The sequence below is a fragment of the Myxocyprinus asiaticus genome, chromosome 10 (assembly GCF_019703515.2).
Source record: "Myxocyprinus asiaticus isolate MX2 ecotype Aquarium Trade chromosome 10, UBuf_Myxa_2, whole genome shotgun sequence".
Lineage (NCBI taxonomy): Eukaryota > Metazoa > Chordata > Actinopteri > Cypriniformes > Catostomidae > Myxocyprinus > Myxocyprinus asiaticus.
In genome coordinates, this window is record NC_059353.1 from 48,018,584 (window position 1) to 48,035,440 (window position 16,857).

Sequence of the window (16,857 nt, forward strand, 5' to 3'; positions counted from 1 at the left end):
ATAAATCCAATTAATTCAATATGCACTGTTGAAGTATGTGTCAGTTGTGGTTTATTTTAACGGCAAAGGTGATACAGTATATTAATTAAAACTATTGCGTCAGATTCAAAGGGGGAGGAGAATTAATACGTGCGTCAGGTGCTTCGACCAAAAAGTCTTCCGTATAGGATGCTCCTATGTTTCCTCGCTCAAGCGTCCTCGGGGAAGCTTCCTCGATCCTCGCCTCCTCGTGGTGCATTCAGAGAATCGATACGTCCTCAATCATGGCGGACTATGATCAGTTTCTGGGTCATGGGCTGAAGGATGGAGGAGCGAGGAAACGAGGATGCACAAATTTAGGAAATGAGAAGCACCCACAGTGTATTTAGAGTGCAACAGTGCATGCCCACTTATTCAGCCATCTGGGTTCCGGAAGTATTTTTCCCATTCATTTTTAGACATTTCATAAAATCCATCCTAAAAGAGTTGTAAGCCATGGACCAAACCAACCAGCTCCAAGGTAAATCACAACATCACAAACTTTGTTTTGAGACAAAAAGTATTTGAAAATCAAAAAGACAAGGTACAAGACTGTGTACTTACCGTCTTTCATGAGGGCATGTACTGCAATCCCATGAAGCATTGTGAATTATGTCATTTAATAAAAAATGATGGGAATATATAAAACTATAGATTTTTAGGTGGTTAATTATAAGTATAGAAACAACATATTTTACGTTATTGCAAAATATTCCCATATGTACAAAAAGAGAAGTAGTTTAAGGGTGAAGACTCAGACTCGATTCATTCACAGTACATCATGGGAGTGGGCGGTCGCTCTGAGGCACGTTTCACGGGTTTCATTGGCCACAGTTCTCTGATTGGTGAAGTTTTCTCTGCTGGACCATGGGTAATGTAGTTGTTTACCATGAATTCGGCTATGAAATGCGATTTTTAAACAATAAAGTTGAAATAACGCAGACGGATGGCTTCAATGGAAGCATACATCATCGATGAACAACCTTGTATCTCACTGTAGGTCTGTCTTTAAAGGTTTATAAGTTATCATTGAAAATCAGTTTGTCTATGGAAAAAATGAGGGGGATTTTTAAGTGCATACTGCATAGTGCGTCATTTGGGACTAGGGATGGGCGGATTGATAATAAAGTATCTATACTTCCAATACTGATGTGGTATCAAGAATATCGATCCTCACATAAAAATATCAGTTCTGATGTTTGTTTTTTTTAACAAGTGATTTTATTATTTAGATTACATGAATATTAATGCATCTCATATGCTTTGAAGTGGGGAAAAAAAAAAGAATTATATAAGCGAATTGTTGCATGGCACCGGAACTATTTTTTCTTCCGCTCATCTTGACGTGCAGAAATGCTAAGATACACTAGCAGTCACAGACAGCGCTCACCCTTTCAGTCATAGCGCTAGTTCAAAGAGGGAGCAGTGCATTCCTGAGGTAATGACAGAAAAACAGCATCTGGAGTTATTCACACTAAGTAATGAAAAACCTAGCCATGATATGTAATTTAATGGGCTTGTTTGACTATTTTTACAGGTTTATTTAAATTCAGAGTTGTTAAAACATTGATAATGATCTTTAATCCTCATTAATAAATGATACCCTTATGAAAACTTACGATGGATTTACTGTAGTAATATTATATTAACCATGACTGTAGTAACCATGTTTTATTTTTTTTGCAGTAACCAAGGTTTTGATACAATTAACCATGGTATTAATACAGCATTACTGTAGTATCCATATGGTAACTTGGTTTTAGTAATAGTAACCATATAATAATATCTATGGTTAATTTTGAGGTTTAATTTTCTGTTTAGGCCCATAAATAAAAATATAAAATTAAGTAATAATAAAGCTGCTAATTTTATCCAAAACATTCGTAAAAATTAAATTTAATAGAGGTATCAGTATTGGTATCGATATCGGTGATACTGGCCTAAAAGTACTTGGTATCGGACCGAAAACAAAATAAGTGGTATCGCCCATCCCTATTTGGGACACAGCTAATAAGAATCATCATGGCGCCGCCCAGTGGTTGGTCAGGAAAATGGTGGATATTGAGGATATTATTGTATGTAATGTATAATATTACACATCATACAGGGCCGTTTCTAAGCATTGGCGAACTAGGCGGTCGCCTAGGGTGCTATCTGCTGGGAGGGTGCCAAAGAGGAGACCATACCCCTCAGAATGGTCTGAAATGGTACTGACATCACATATACTTATTTTAGTTTAGAAGTTACATACACATGATTTGCAGTGAAAATAAGTTAATATTCATTCCAAAAACTAATAATTCCTTTCCGAGTACTCTAACAAGACAGTGCGCTTTGCACCCTTCTGATCGTGAATCTGCCAAATCTGATTTTGAATTTAGCACTCCCGCAGGGATATTATATGTACTTACTTTACATTATTTTATTTAAATGTTATGTACAACCCATTTACATTGACAAAAAGGTCCCCATAGTGCCCGTAATCTAAAAAAAAAATCATTTCAGTGTCCTCTGAGTGTTTAAGCAAATCTCTGACCTGCTTGAATTTGGCTCTCGCGTAGGACGCATGCGCAATCTGCGGCACGCTGTGCTTCACCAGAGCAGCTGTTTGGGGTTTGAAATTCCAACATGGCAGAGGCAGTGGTCAGTCTTCCCCATACTAACTTGGAATGGTTTCAAATCGCCAGCATCTGCGCTTAACCCGCACACGCGTTCATCAGCGAGCCCGTCGGATCGATGCCGCTTTAACCCGTGTGCTTACCCTGTCACACAAACAGGTAAGAGTTAACACGGCGATATTAAGAATTTAAAAAGCAGCGGCGCTGGACTACAGGAGAGGAGCGCCTGCTTTGATCGCACTGCATGCCCTGTCCGTGCATCACATTCAGAAAATGAATCTTTCTCTGTCCTAATCTAAATCCAAGGGCTGGTTTTTGAACACGAGACGTTTTTGGACATGCAGCGGGATTTAAAATCTCCAGACGGATGAAGTTTGACATTGGTCAGTAATTGTTGAATATGATTAATTATGGCAGTATTTGGTCGTGCATTGGAAAGTGAGAGTGGGGTGGGGTTGGAATTGTTTCAAAGTAACTTTCCAGTGCACACTTAAAAAAAAATTATAAAATAAAAAAAAAAATCGCCGAATTATACATGCATAATTTCCTTAAAAAAGTTTATTGCCGTTTAGCAAATGCGTATTTTCTGAGACGTAACTTTTTTTTTGATGGGAAACGTGTTTTTAAAGTATAATGACATCATGTCATTTTTGAAGGCAATATATTGTATTTTAAACCCATTATGGCATGAGCTTGCTGTCTTTGGTCATGTTTTTTTTTTTTTTTTTTTTTCTGTCTCTGTCTCTGTCTCTCTCTCCTCCTCACATGTTGTCCAAACGCTTTTGTTGGTTTTGCCTTCTTAATTATATGCATGTAGGTTAAATGAATACCTGACGAAAAGGCCCCTGGTTTTCACAGCAGTGTAATCCGATAGTGGAGAGGGAAAAAGTGGCTGTAAGAACCTATGGAATTCACATTCGGCTTTTCCTCCCCTGTTTTCGCCTTTGAAAAAGATGATTACTAGCTCCAGTGTACATGGTACGTTGATTTTATTTATTTTTAGCATACTAGTGTGGGTGCTCGTGCATGGTGTGTGTTTTAGTGATGAGATACATGCTCGATTTTAATCACATAACCTGTTAGAATGCAGATAAACAATGCGTTTTTCTCTTATTTTACTTATTAGGGTCGCATTTAAGTATTAAAAATAGATATAGCTTCATCCAAAAAGAGTTATGATATTAAAGTTGTGTAAATGGGCTCGGATTGATACACAAGTATATATATATATATAAGTTGTCACAATGTCAACAACATGTTGTCAAAATAATAATTAGCGACTCATAAACGTATTTTTGTCAAGAAATGCGAATAAAAGATATATAATATTTAATACGACTTTTGATATTTTTTCTTTTCAAAATCAGCTAATGTTTGGGTTTCAACTCAGCCTTGCCAGTTTATGGCTATAAATTGAGAGCTATTTATTTAGTTTTGTTTTTAATGTGTACACCATTTCATTTAAACGCAAAACAATTAGTGATAAATCAAAATTAAGTTTATTAAGGAATAGTTGGCATGATATTCAAAATCTCTTTCTTCTTCGTCTTCGTCTCCCCAGTACTGGCAGAATGTTTTGTCAAATAACCTAAAAGTGTGCTTGATGTAGTAACATCTAAATGAACTGGATTTATTGGGTTACACCAACAAAAGTCATTTTAAGGGTCAGATTAGATCATTTGTGCTTTAAGGTGACGACTTCATATATTTATTGTTTACAGTATAAAACACGAAGCTGGCATAGAGAAGTCACCAGAACGAATTACTGTATGTGGCCACATGCATTTCTCCCCCTGAATATGGGAATTCATCCATCAGTTACATAGACATTTGATGTAGTTCTTAAACACTATTTGCATGAATTTTTGACATGTGCCCTTCATCTACTTGTGAATATTTAGGCTATTTTTTAAGCTCTGACTTGCAGTTCTGCCGATATTGTCAGATTCGAGAGTCGAGGTCAGAAACTATTGATTTGTTGACAGTTACGTGCCACTGTTTGGCTTTTCAAGACAACTAAAATGTTGATTTATTTGAAAGAAATGACATTTTGTCATTTACAGTTCAGAAACCAAACTCAAATCTCTTTCTCTCCATTTCTCGGTCGTAGCGATGATAATGAAATCCTGTATGCCCCTTTTCATTTGCATTATGTACTTTAAAAACACAATTAAAATTGCATGGCTAAGTCTGAAGTGTGTTTTTCAAACCTCTTCAACTCTGGGGATCTATCAGTAGAGACATGCACTACATCACAGGCATTTTCATTACTGTAGAGTGTTTTTCTGTGGTGTTTTTTAATCAAAGTGGACACTGAGCATGTGTTTTTTTTCCCCCTGTGAGGCGGTCTAATAAGCCATTAAATGTGTAATATTCCATTTTCACAGGTTTATATTAACACCACAGCTATCGGTGACCTTATTTAGACATTATCTAACGTAACATACTGCAGATATGAGTTGAATTATTATTAGGAAATCTTACTTAAAGCTTTTAATATGATACTTTATTTTAACTAAGTGATGTGCTAGGTTGGTGCTTGAAGTGATACGGCTAGCAGCTGACTTGTGAAAAGGCTCTTATTGGTCCTGATTTAACCCCAAGCGTGTTAAACGACACGACAGCTTCACACACTCCTTATTGCGCAGCACGCCAGTTTGCATGAGCTTGTGCACATGTGTAGCTGTGTGTGCGTGAGTCCGTGGGATTGACATGAAACCTCATGTTGAGTTTTGTGGTGTGCGCGGTGACAGGCGCTGACCCCTCCCCTTTTCATCACCTTCTTTTCTTGATGTATCTGGTGTTGACATTCTAGCACAAGGCTACAGGCAGTCCTTTATACACACACGGACCAATGGAAAGACATCGAGGCTACGCGCAAATGCGCCACTGATGTGGCAATTAGCAGACGCATGCACACAATTAGACTGCTTTCGTTTTGGCAATATTTTGACAAGATGCAAACATATAGTGATCGTGTTAACTGTAATGTTCATAATATCCTTGCCTTTGGAATAAACTATCATTTGCATTTCACTGTCTGTGTTAAACTGTTTATTGGATTAAGCACACATTCTTTTTTGCAAATGATTGCACAATGTGGTAATCTGTTACATACAGTAAGCATAATATAAATCGACAAAAGGCATTCTTGTTGACTTCAGATTACATTTGCTTGTTCGTCAGGTGTGTTACAAATTGGCAGGAGTGAGGTAGCAACATTGTACATGAAGTAAAATGACCCGTTTTATTTGGACGAGATACAGTGTTTTTGAATATGTAGATTTAAATTTCATCCCGTTTAGCTTTGTTAAAGTTTTCAAATTGCTCTTTCACATATTCATATTTGGCCATTAGCACTTTCAGGCTTCAGATAAAATGTACTATAGTTGTGAAAAGGACTGTCAGTCATGTGGACTTTAAGAAATACTTATATTATCCATATAGCCTATTAGCCTATATTATCTAAAATGACTAAATCAACCTGAATATATTAGGTTGCACCAACAAAAGTCATTAAGACTGATCAGGTGTATTAGAGATCTGTATGCATAATTCTAGTGCTGTTTTGATGCACATATTCGACAGGTATATTATTTTTCAGCAAATGCATCATCAGGCTGTTATTTGTGGGACATGTTATCATGGAACAATGTTGGTTTTATAGTTTTGTACTATGTGTTTTTGTTTTACTGAACAGTAGGTTTTAACCTTACTAATTCCTTCTCATGTGTCTGTATAAGAACAAAGCAGACTGCAAAATATTCCTGCAGAGATCCTAGTAACAGACACTGAAAAGCAGAGAAATTAGTTTTGTCAGATAAAGATAAAAGTGTAAATCACTATATAGTTCTGAAAAATTAAAAATGCTTTATATAGTAAAAATTATGTGGCAATGCCTTTTTTTGGATAGTCTGTTGGATTAAAAACGTAACAAATTAAAAATATTTCCATCTTGTTTGATTATTTTAAATTTTTAATGTGGAATTTCATGGATACAAACCAACAGATAATATTATTTATAACAAATAAATGATAATTCTCGCATTAATGCAAAAACAGCTTCATGTTATGTAACACTTCGAAAAAAATAATTGAAATAACCATTGTAAATGGTACAATATTATAAAAGGATTGCTTTGATTCTAGGGCTGAGTATCACCAGCCGCCTCACGATACGATACGTATTGCGATACAAGTCACGATTCGATATATCGCAATACATCACAATATCACGGTTCGATTTCAATTTTTAATTTCAATTAATTTTGGTATAGTTCAGATATAATGTCCATTTTGCTTGCAGACAGTATGAAATAAATGCTCTTTCAGCTAATGCTGTTATTCATTATACAGGGGACCTTCTAACTTGTTAAATTACGGACATACAGTATCAATTTTACAAATTGTATTTTATTGTTAGTTTTTCATCATTTTGGGGCAGTTCATCATTTTTAAAAATGTAGTCCGTGTATTACGTCAATAAACATGATGTATTGAAAATGCATATATTATATTGCCTATATACAGTATACCGTTACATGTTTGTTGTTTACATGCCTAATGTGTACTATTTACTAGTATTTACTTAGATATGTAGAACAAGTGCTAAAATGGTACTGTCCCTTTAAGACTTGTGACATGGATTTTGACAGTAGTTTTTGTTTAGTCGAATGGCTTATTTACAGCATCCATGCTATGTGTGATATATGGCTAATCTCAGAAATTGTTTGAAGCAAATGGGAAGAATTTACGCACATCTGATTGTTGGGGATTGCAGATAGAAAGAAAGAGCGATCTTAGCATTTAAAGAATTGACATTGACATCGTACAAATGAAGATTAAGTAGAAAATCTATATTTTTGCCCGGCCCTAGATCCAAACGCGTGAGAGAGGTCCAGCATGTCCGTGAGAGAAACCATGAATCTCGCAGGATCAGTTTGCCCCTTTCGTGCCTCATAGAAGCGTCTCGGACTGAACTGAAAATATCACGATATGTCACGATACATAGATTTAAGTAGCGATACAATATCGTGAGAAAAGTTATCGCGATACATCGATATTTGATTGTCTCGACACAGCCCTATTTGATTCTAAATTCTGATTGGAATGGAAGTCACATTCAAAGCCGTTGTAAAACAGCTGATATACACACTCAAGTTGAATTCTGTTTTAATGCAGCATTGTTTTGTTTTTGTTTCTTATAACATCCCATAATAGTTAGAATGGGACATGTTAAGTTCTTCATTTTCACATAACGCATAAATAACGTAAAGCAATTTTTTCTAGTGAAAGCCGTGCAAATATATCTAGCAAGTTTGGGACACTTTTCGTTCTGCATTGTTGCGTAACTCCACATTTGCTCGTGACTGAATGTAAATAACGTAAAGCTGTCTTTCCCACTGATAGTCGCGCAAATATAACAATGCACAGTAATATATCGTCCAGTGTACTATGTATACAGGTATTTCTCTGGACAGATTTTGATGCTAGGCGCTTAGTGTTAGCACAAGACAATGCTGTTGATGCGTTAGCCGTGTAAGTGGCCCGGGCCTCTTGGGATTGTTTGTATAAATGAGAATGACAGGTTTTATCTCAATCTAATGGTGACAATTAAAGGAACCTTCCGACTAACTCGGCTCGCTGGCGGACGAGCACCTTGGGGGATCTCGGAGGCCGTTTCAAATTGATGAAACACTCATCCGTACAGACGGAAACATTTGTCAGTCTGTGTAACAAATATTATTCAGTACTCCTTGTCTTCATTTCAGACAAAAGCCTGACTTAAATGAAATCAGTACCGGCTTGTCATCTGTAAGCAAATATGTTAAGCGTTGTCTTGCATGCTTTTCATCCGAGGACCCCAAGGGAGAGACACTCGTGCAAATGCAACAAATTCCATTTCTATGCAACGATCTCTCTCTTATGCTCTCTTTCTCTCTCTCGTGGCAGCTGGCTGTGTTATCTTCATATGATTCGGTGTGTGTTGACAATTCTTACACTGATCTAAGTTTGAGTGCATTTGGAAGTGGTTGCAGCTGTCTGTTGCTATACTGCGAGATGTATTTGCTCTACTGCAAAGATGAAGGACCACGGATCCTTGACATCCCCCCCCCCCCCACCAGCTCATTTAGACACTTTCTGTCTGTCTGTGCACCCTTTATTCCTTCCCTGTTTCTCTCTCTCCCACTTTTTGACTGACAGCATATGGGATGTATGTTTTTTTTTAAATGCACATATGTCTATTATGCCGTGCAGTATGCCTGGTATCACTTCTCTGATGCCTGTTTGCATTCGCTGATATGAAATTATCCTCGAGTCGTGAAGTGAGTAAAATATCTGTGCATTTGTACAGCAGCCCCTAGGCTGATCCATATGGTCACTGCTGTATTTGCAGGAAAATGCCGCAAGTAACCATTATTGAAAAGTGGGTAGTTGATGGATAATGTGTCAATGGACCTCTTTTTTTTTTTTTTTTTTTTTTTTTTTTTAAATATCTACAAGATTTTAGGCTCAAATGTTTAGTATCAAATGTTTTAATTTTAATTACATTTAGTTAATTTGAAATAGCTCTGCGGTGTGACATTATTATTATTATTATTAATTATTCTTATTTTTAAATACAAATGTTCCATGTAGCCTCTCATATATGAGGGCTTAAAAGCCTTGCATGCAAAATAATTAGTATTAAAACATTGTTTTATTGTTCTGACACTCTTGACATGTTTTTTTTTTAATTATTATTAAAAAAATGGATCTTAAACATCATAAACATGAATCTTGTATAGGCCTAGGTTTTTTGTAGTTATTTTAGTTTTTAATATTTTAAAACAAACAAACAACACAGCCCAAAGTAGTTTGTGTGAACTGCCCTCTTAAACGCATTGAAATACATTACATGTTTTTTTGTTGTTTTTTTGTTTACCCCAGCCAACAGATGCCGACATATCAATGTTACTGGTATTGCATCAGTGTTTCCCACAGGATTTTGTGAGACTATGGTGGGTGGACCTTGGACCCTCTAGGGGGGTCCGGGGGCATGCTCGCCCATAAGAAAACTTTGTACATTTGAAATTTAAATGCATCAATCTGGTGCACTTTGAGAGGACAATTAAAAAGTTTGTGCTCTTGTAAACAGTTTTGTGCTCTAGTAGTAATTTAATCATAAAGACATTGGTTGTATAGATATGAATGGTGATGACATGGCAAAAAAAAAAAAAATGGTCACAAATGGTCAAAACACTAAATCGACTGGAGCATACATTTGAGCCATCAAAGAAATGAAGCAAATGTGGTTGCCTGTGTTGAACTTGCTCCTCAGATGCTGACTGGGAGTGAGAGATGCTTTGCCGAAGCAATGGCGCAAAACACAAGTCTATAGATCTTTTATGTTATTATGGGAAGTGTAAAAATAATTTCGGTTCATTATGAAAATGTTGCAGGACAAATTAGACTGAGGTGGGCCTCCACAGTCTAGGTAATTAATGGGAAACACTGCATTATTGAAAGATACATTTCATGGTTGTCATGTTCATGGATTTGTAGTGATCATATTGATTGTGGGGTTACATGCTAGTATGCACTCTATTGTGCATCATACTGTGAAAACAAAAAATTCCTTGGTGTTCTGCTCCAGTAAATGTACTGCCATTTGAGATATTGGACTGCATTGGACAAAGAGGCTGTCAGATTTCATGATGTAAAAGGTGTAGCGCTTCATTGTAAACATGAAAAGAGGTGAAGCACCCTCATGTCTCGAGTTTATCGGCCTCTCTTGAGGTGAATCAACAAATGAGGACTTTAACTCGACACATTTATTGATTTGCAGAATACTTGACTTGATTCATTTAGCTTGCTGTGGGTTATTTTTAGTCAATGTTCGTTTGTAAAAAAAGACAGAAAGGCGTTACATTTATCTCCATATCTATTCCTTTTGCATCAGAGTCACTGTAGTAAAAGGGTGAATGTAAATTTGTGTTTTTAACATTTGGCTCCTGAGTTTGATCTGTACTTAGCCAGTGATGTGATATCATCAAGGGAGCGTCGCGGTGTAAGCGTGATTGACAGTTGGTCACTCGCCGTGGACTCCTGTTCATTATGATATGTCGGCAGGCAATGCACACATTGTCTGCATAATAGCAACAACCAAAACAAAACAAAGAGTCATGATGACAAAGCCAGTGCTTTTTCATGTTTCAGGGGCAAACATGTTAATGCAGTGCCTGCATTTCAAACAAATGATGTAAATTATTAGAACAGAACATAAGTGAAGCTCTCATCCTTTCTCTTTTCCACCATTTCAAACAATAAGTCGAAGCTTTTGTTTTCTCCGTCCCTGGTCACTAAAGCTGTCTGGCTGCATAAAGCAAAGTGGCAGTGCGTTGCCTGCTGGGGATTGGTTACTAATACTCAATCCCCCGGTGGGAGAAACCTGTTTTAGCTGCAGAACTGTTAAACTAGGCAGCGCGCAGATACCCACATTTGCTTGAGTAATTATCATACCCCCAGTGGCAAGGAAAGAGATGTCGTCTTAAATCACTGATGTCTTCATTACACTGTTTACATTTTAATTAGACATTCAAACTTTTAGATTTTTAATGGGTCTCACAGAAAGAGACGCGTCCTCTTCTTTAGTTGAAGGGAATCGGAGGCGACGTGCTGAGAGCGAACCTTACACCTCGCCATGAAAGACAATCGGCACTTTTGTGAATATTTAAGAGATGACAATAATTATTTCCGCCCTGACCTTTTGATGCGAGACTGTCTTTTTGTATAGCGTACTTTTGATGCATTGCAGAGGGGTTGGGACACTCCTGCAAAATGTTCAAGAGTGATTTAATGGCTGGTCGTGGAATATTGCGAATGGAGAGCGAAAGCAAATGAAAGGTTGACCGTTTTCAAAACAGGGCCTCTCTTAACCCTTGCCTTTTCTTCAGCTCTCCATAATAACTGTTAATCACAAATGTATGAAGAAAAAAAAAAAAAAACTCCATGTCACCTGGTTTTCTAGGTCTTAGCAGGGGTATGCGAGAATTGTTCGTACCTTCCATCCAGCCGAGAAATACGTCCTTTATCATTGAACAGCCTTGAAAAATGAGAGGAGCAATTTCAGTCCCACTTCAATACGCTCTGTGATTTGTATGACTACTAAAGTAAGATAAGAAACATTAGAGAAATAAATGTAATAAATAAATAAAGTCTTTACATTGAAGCGAAAAGAAGGGTCTGGTAGGGAGGACAAATCCGTTTTCTTTGTAGCCTCAGCAAAAAGCGGCCGGTTAATTCTTGCAAGCATCAGTTTTCTTCATTGTAGGATGCTAAAATCCCTTTCTTTAATTCATTTATTTGATGTTTTGTGACATTTAAATTCATGTGAATTACTCTAAGCTGGGTAAAAACATGTCTGTTGGAGATCACCGTCATTTGATGCTCAGCTTGGAGAGGGAATTATATCATCTAATGAGAACATACATTTGTAATTAATGTCTTGAAATTAGCCTGTGAGAAAAACGTCCATTGATATGCATGACAGGAAACATTCATGGACTTAAATATGAGAGCCAATATTTTGGCTGTTTCTTTTTTTTTTTTCATCTTCTGTGCCGGTAAATGGAAGAATGAAAAAAAAATCCTTCAGGAATGATGAATTGAGTCATCACGTTTCAGCCACTAATTGTCTCAAATTGATATTTTGATGTACTACTAAAGATCACAGAAAAGCAGTCAGATCTTAATTAGGCTGATGATCAGGGGGAGACGTGAGCTATCGCGCGAAGCCGCGCTCTGCACGCTAACTTCCCAGCTCTCTATTCGTCCTCGGCAGAGCGCGGTGGGCTGACAGGTTGGCGGTGTGCCAAGGATTGATAGGAGGAACCTTGAGTGTGGCGGAGAGGAGCCGTTCAGTGAAGGCAGATGGGGGGAAAGTGCCGGAGATGTTTAAAGCATCAGGCCTTCAGGAAGGATGCTGGCTTGAGCAGCTGCAGCCATACGGATGAGGAAGTTCACCCCAAAAATTTTAATTCTGTTATCATTTATTCACCCTCATGCTGTTCCAAACCCATACTTACTTTCTTTTATGGAACACAAAAATGGTGAATGTTAGGGACTGACAGCCTCAGTCACCATTTTTTTCCCCATATGTTCTGACTTTGTGTTCAGTGGAAGAAAAAAAGTCATACAGGTTTGGAACAACATGATTGTGAATGTTGACAGATTTGTAATTTTTGGCTGAACTATACTTTTAAGATTAGGGGTGGGTGGTATGACCAAAATGTATATAATGTAAATGGTGTATCACAAAAGTTTTATTTTTGCTGGAAATTCAATGAACAGGTTTATATATTAAATGGTCCCCATTACCATACCATTACGCTACCTTTTTTTTTTGTGTGTGTGGTACTCTCTGATACTGAGTCTGATACCTGTTTTTTTTAATTTATTTTTTTATTCCTTATCAACAGTTTTTCAGTTTTATCATCAATATCATGCTTAAATAAATGCTTGCATTAAAACTTTAATCAAATGAAAATATAACTAGTAATTTTCAACATAATATTGCATTATTTTTATCAAATGAAGTGCTTTTATACAGAACCTCACAGCACAATCCAAAATACAACATTGGAGTTATTTTTGTCAAATAAAATGCTGCATAACAAAGCATCACAGATGTGAGATATTGCTTAAATAAAATACTATTACTATTGATTTATTATTATTATTATTATTAGTAGCAGTATTACAGTGAATATTACATAACTGTTCAGTAGTGACCTAAATCTGTCTTTCCCTTTAAAATATGTTTTTCCCTTTAAATTCAGCTTTTATTTTGGCAGAACTTTTATTTTGCAGTGTTTGTGTTATGACGGTATCTTAGAAAAGCTGGTTGCTATGTGACTCAAAGTTATTATTAAACAGCAGAAGGCTGCTATTTATTTAAACAAATATGCAGCCTGTATGTGCCTCACACTACAAAGTGAATTAGTGCTCTGCTCTCTGTCATCTGCTACAAAAAAGGTGTTCGATGCTTGTGATGTTTTGCGTTTTTGAGTCAAGGATGTCTAAAAGGTATGAATACTTTGTGTCTTTATGTCGTCACAACACCGTCTCGAAACATTCATAAATGCTCACATTTTAAGTGTGGAGCACATGCAAACTATATATTTATCTCATTAAATCGTAGCTTTTGCGGTTAAATTATCTCACTCACTAATTGTCTTATAACGTGATTTTAATTTGTACGTTGAATGTTTATGGCATGACATTCATGCGTCAGATGGTATCGGTTTTTGGTATCGGAGCATTTTTACCAGCATGAGTACAAATACATGAGCACGATGTAGGACCCGATTCCGATACCAGTATTGGTATTTGGACATCCCTAATATTAAATAATGGGGGTGTATAGATTCACTAGTTTTCTCAGTGCATCAATTACTAATACCGCTGATTCATATGCATTGATCTTGAAATGTGGTTTTTGAATAGAGGATCATTAGTGTAGCGCTCATTGAAACTCTGAGCAGCTTTCCGAGGCTTTTGACTCGAGCACCTTATGTCTGATCTTTCCTCCAGACGGCCACATACTATCACATTAGCAAATGATAGCTCACAATAGCACTCTTGTCTTGAGTCAAATGTGCTTAAACCATTTGAACCATTGGCCACTACTAAAATAAATAGCTTTAACCCCTTCGCACATACTATCAAACTGGTGTGATCACACTACGCTGGGCTCAGAGGCGTATGAACAAACCGGTGCGATCTGCATTTGTGCTGCTGTTTAGAATAGAAGAATAGAATAGAATAGATCTTTATTAGCCAGGTAAGATTACTCTTTGAGTTTTGACTTGGCAGTTGCAGGACAAAGCAACGTGCCGTGGCTGCCATCGGCGGAGCCATCTTGAATGTCAGTATTTGTTTACCAGCAAAAGAGGGACTGAAGCAGTTGTCATAATGAACCAGCTGCTCAAATAGTCTTCAACATTGCAATATATTTATTTTTTTATGTTACAAACATTCAAACAATCAGTAAATAAAAGTTTAAAGCCATTACCGTCGGAGTGCACTGTTTTATGCAGCGATGCGGCCATGTTTTCTGACTCATTCTAACCACTTCCGGTGCTAGGAAAGTATAAGGGCTAGGTTTTTAGAATTTTGGATTAGTTTATTGATTCAGGGTCCCCACAGTCATGGAAAACCGGAAAGTATTAGGGAATTTTAAAATTGTGATTTCCTAGGCCTAGAACGTCATGCAATAATTTAAACAAAACAATCACAGACTTTTTATAGTGAAATATGGAATACCTTTCTAGTTATGCTCGGCTCTAAAATATTTTATTGGCACTTTGAACTTTTTTTTTTTCTTTTTTTTTGTGTATTCCAAGTAGCCTGTATGTACAAGAATTTTGTGTTTTCTTTCAAGTTACTTTCTTTCAAATAGTCTGTAATCAGCGCTTCAGACAGCGCTTCAGTCAGTATTGTGTAAGCAAGTGGCGCCCTCTAGCGGTCTGGATGGCATTTTCCATTATCCATTACACCACATTAAACCTCAATTTGGCATTTTGTAGGGGGGCCTGGGTAGCTCAGTTCGCCAGTTCGAATCCCAGGGTGTGCTGAGTGAATCCAGCCGGGTTTCCTAAGCAACCAAATTGGCCCGGTTGCTAGGGAGGGTAGAGTCATACGGGGTAACCTCCTCGTGGTCGCCATAATGTGGTTCGCTCTCGGTGGGGCACATTGTGAGTTGAGCATGGATGCCGCGGTGGATGGTGTGAAGCCTCCACACGTGCTATATCTCCACGGTAACACGCTCAACAAGTCACGTGATAAGATGCGCGGGTTGACGGTCTCAGGACTTAGAGCACATTGGGAATTGGGCATTCCAAATTGGGAGAAGTCTGACATTAGTGTAAAAACAGCTTCATATTTTGTAACCCGATTTATACAAAATTATGGGTGAATTCAGGTAAAGTTGGAAAACTAAGCTTATCTATTATTATTTATGCTGTATATACTCCTCTATTACTAAAAATAAGTTTTAAGTTTATTTTAAAACTAAAATGAGATGATATTAATAAAGCAATTTGGATTATATTTTAAAAACAACTGCAATGAACTTGAACTTGTAGGCCTATTCATCATATAAATGTGTGTTTCTTCAACTTTAGCACTTTCATGTCCCAGCGGTTGATTTTTATTTAAAATAGATTTTTTTTTATTTATTTTTTATATGAGGGCCTCATTAAAACTGAATTGGAAACTTTTTACCAGGCCTTTATCATTTATTTTTGGTACTTTTCAAATGTCTTTATGAATGGATTTGAGTGTTTTAGCCTTGTACCAGACCCAAACTTTAAATAAAAAACTATGAAAATCTAATTATAAAAATACTAATTATTATGTTTAAAACTGATAATATAAACAAAGAGTGAAATAAACATTAATCATTTCTATATGTATTGTGTGAAAATATTTCTATCAGTTTTTCAAAAGTAATGATTGTCCCTCATTTCCACCACAACAAACAATTTTGCCCCTAATAAGGTTTTTTCAAAAGTTATTGTGCTTGTTAACAAAGTTGAAAAAAGTGTCAGTGAAGAGCATGCTTGAGATGAAGTACTAGATCAATCAAATCAAGGTAAATATAATAATTTGTGAGCAGAATACTTTTTAATTAGACATTTCCAGTTGTGTAATTTGGCCAAATTAAGCAAAAAGTGTGAATATAGTTTTTAATTGTGTGTATTTAGAATACATAAAATGTTAGTGATGAAATTAGCTTAAGGAAGACAAAGGGGTCAAACATTTTATTTGAGAAATTATAAAAATATCATCAAACATCATTATTTTCCACCATAAAATCCTATTAAACACAATACAGAATCTTCTGTGATGCATGTACAGACACTGTTGTGTTAGTGAGAGTGTGAAAAAATTATTTAACGAGACTTTACATCTAGAAATCCACAGTGCTTAAAGTTCCTGAAGTTAAAGAAACACCCACATACTGTCAAACTCTCTGACCCTGATAAAGGGGGAATTCAGATTGTGAGGCTATGGATTCTTTTTATTTTTACCATGTTGTTAATTGACTATAGTGGTGCAGAAATTACACATTTCCACTTTACTGAGATGTTTGTTTCTATTGAATAAACTTGGATCACTTATAGAGCTGGAAAACTGCATGAAGAGATTCAACATTCTCGTGTACTCCATTTTGAAG

The 16,857-nt window shown here is 36.6% G+C and overlaps 1 protein-coding gene across 1 annotated transcript in view; it reads left to right on the forward strand.

Moving 5' to 3' along the window:
* The first annotated feature begins 2,970 nt into the window (after nucleotides 1–2,970).
* The window catches only part of LOC127447640 (fidgetin-like), an 81,122-nt gene continuing 67,235 nt past the window's right edge, over nucleotides 2,971–16,857 (forward strand). The window contains exon 1 of the mRNA XM_051709593.1: nucleotides 2,971–3,019. Within this exon, the coding sequence (XP_051565553.1) occupies nucleotides 3,004–3,019 (16 nt within the window). The 5' untranslated portion in view covers nucleotides 2,971–3,003. The remainder of the gene's footprint in view (nucleotides 3,020–16,857) is intronic.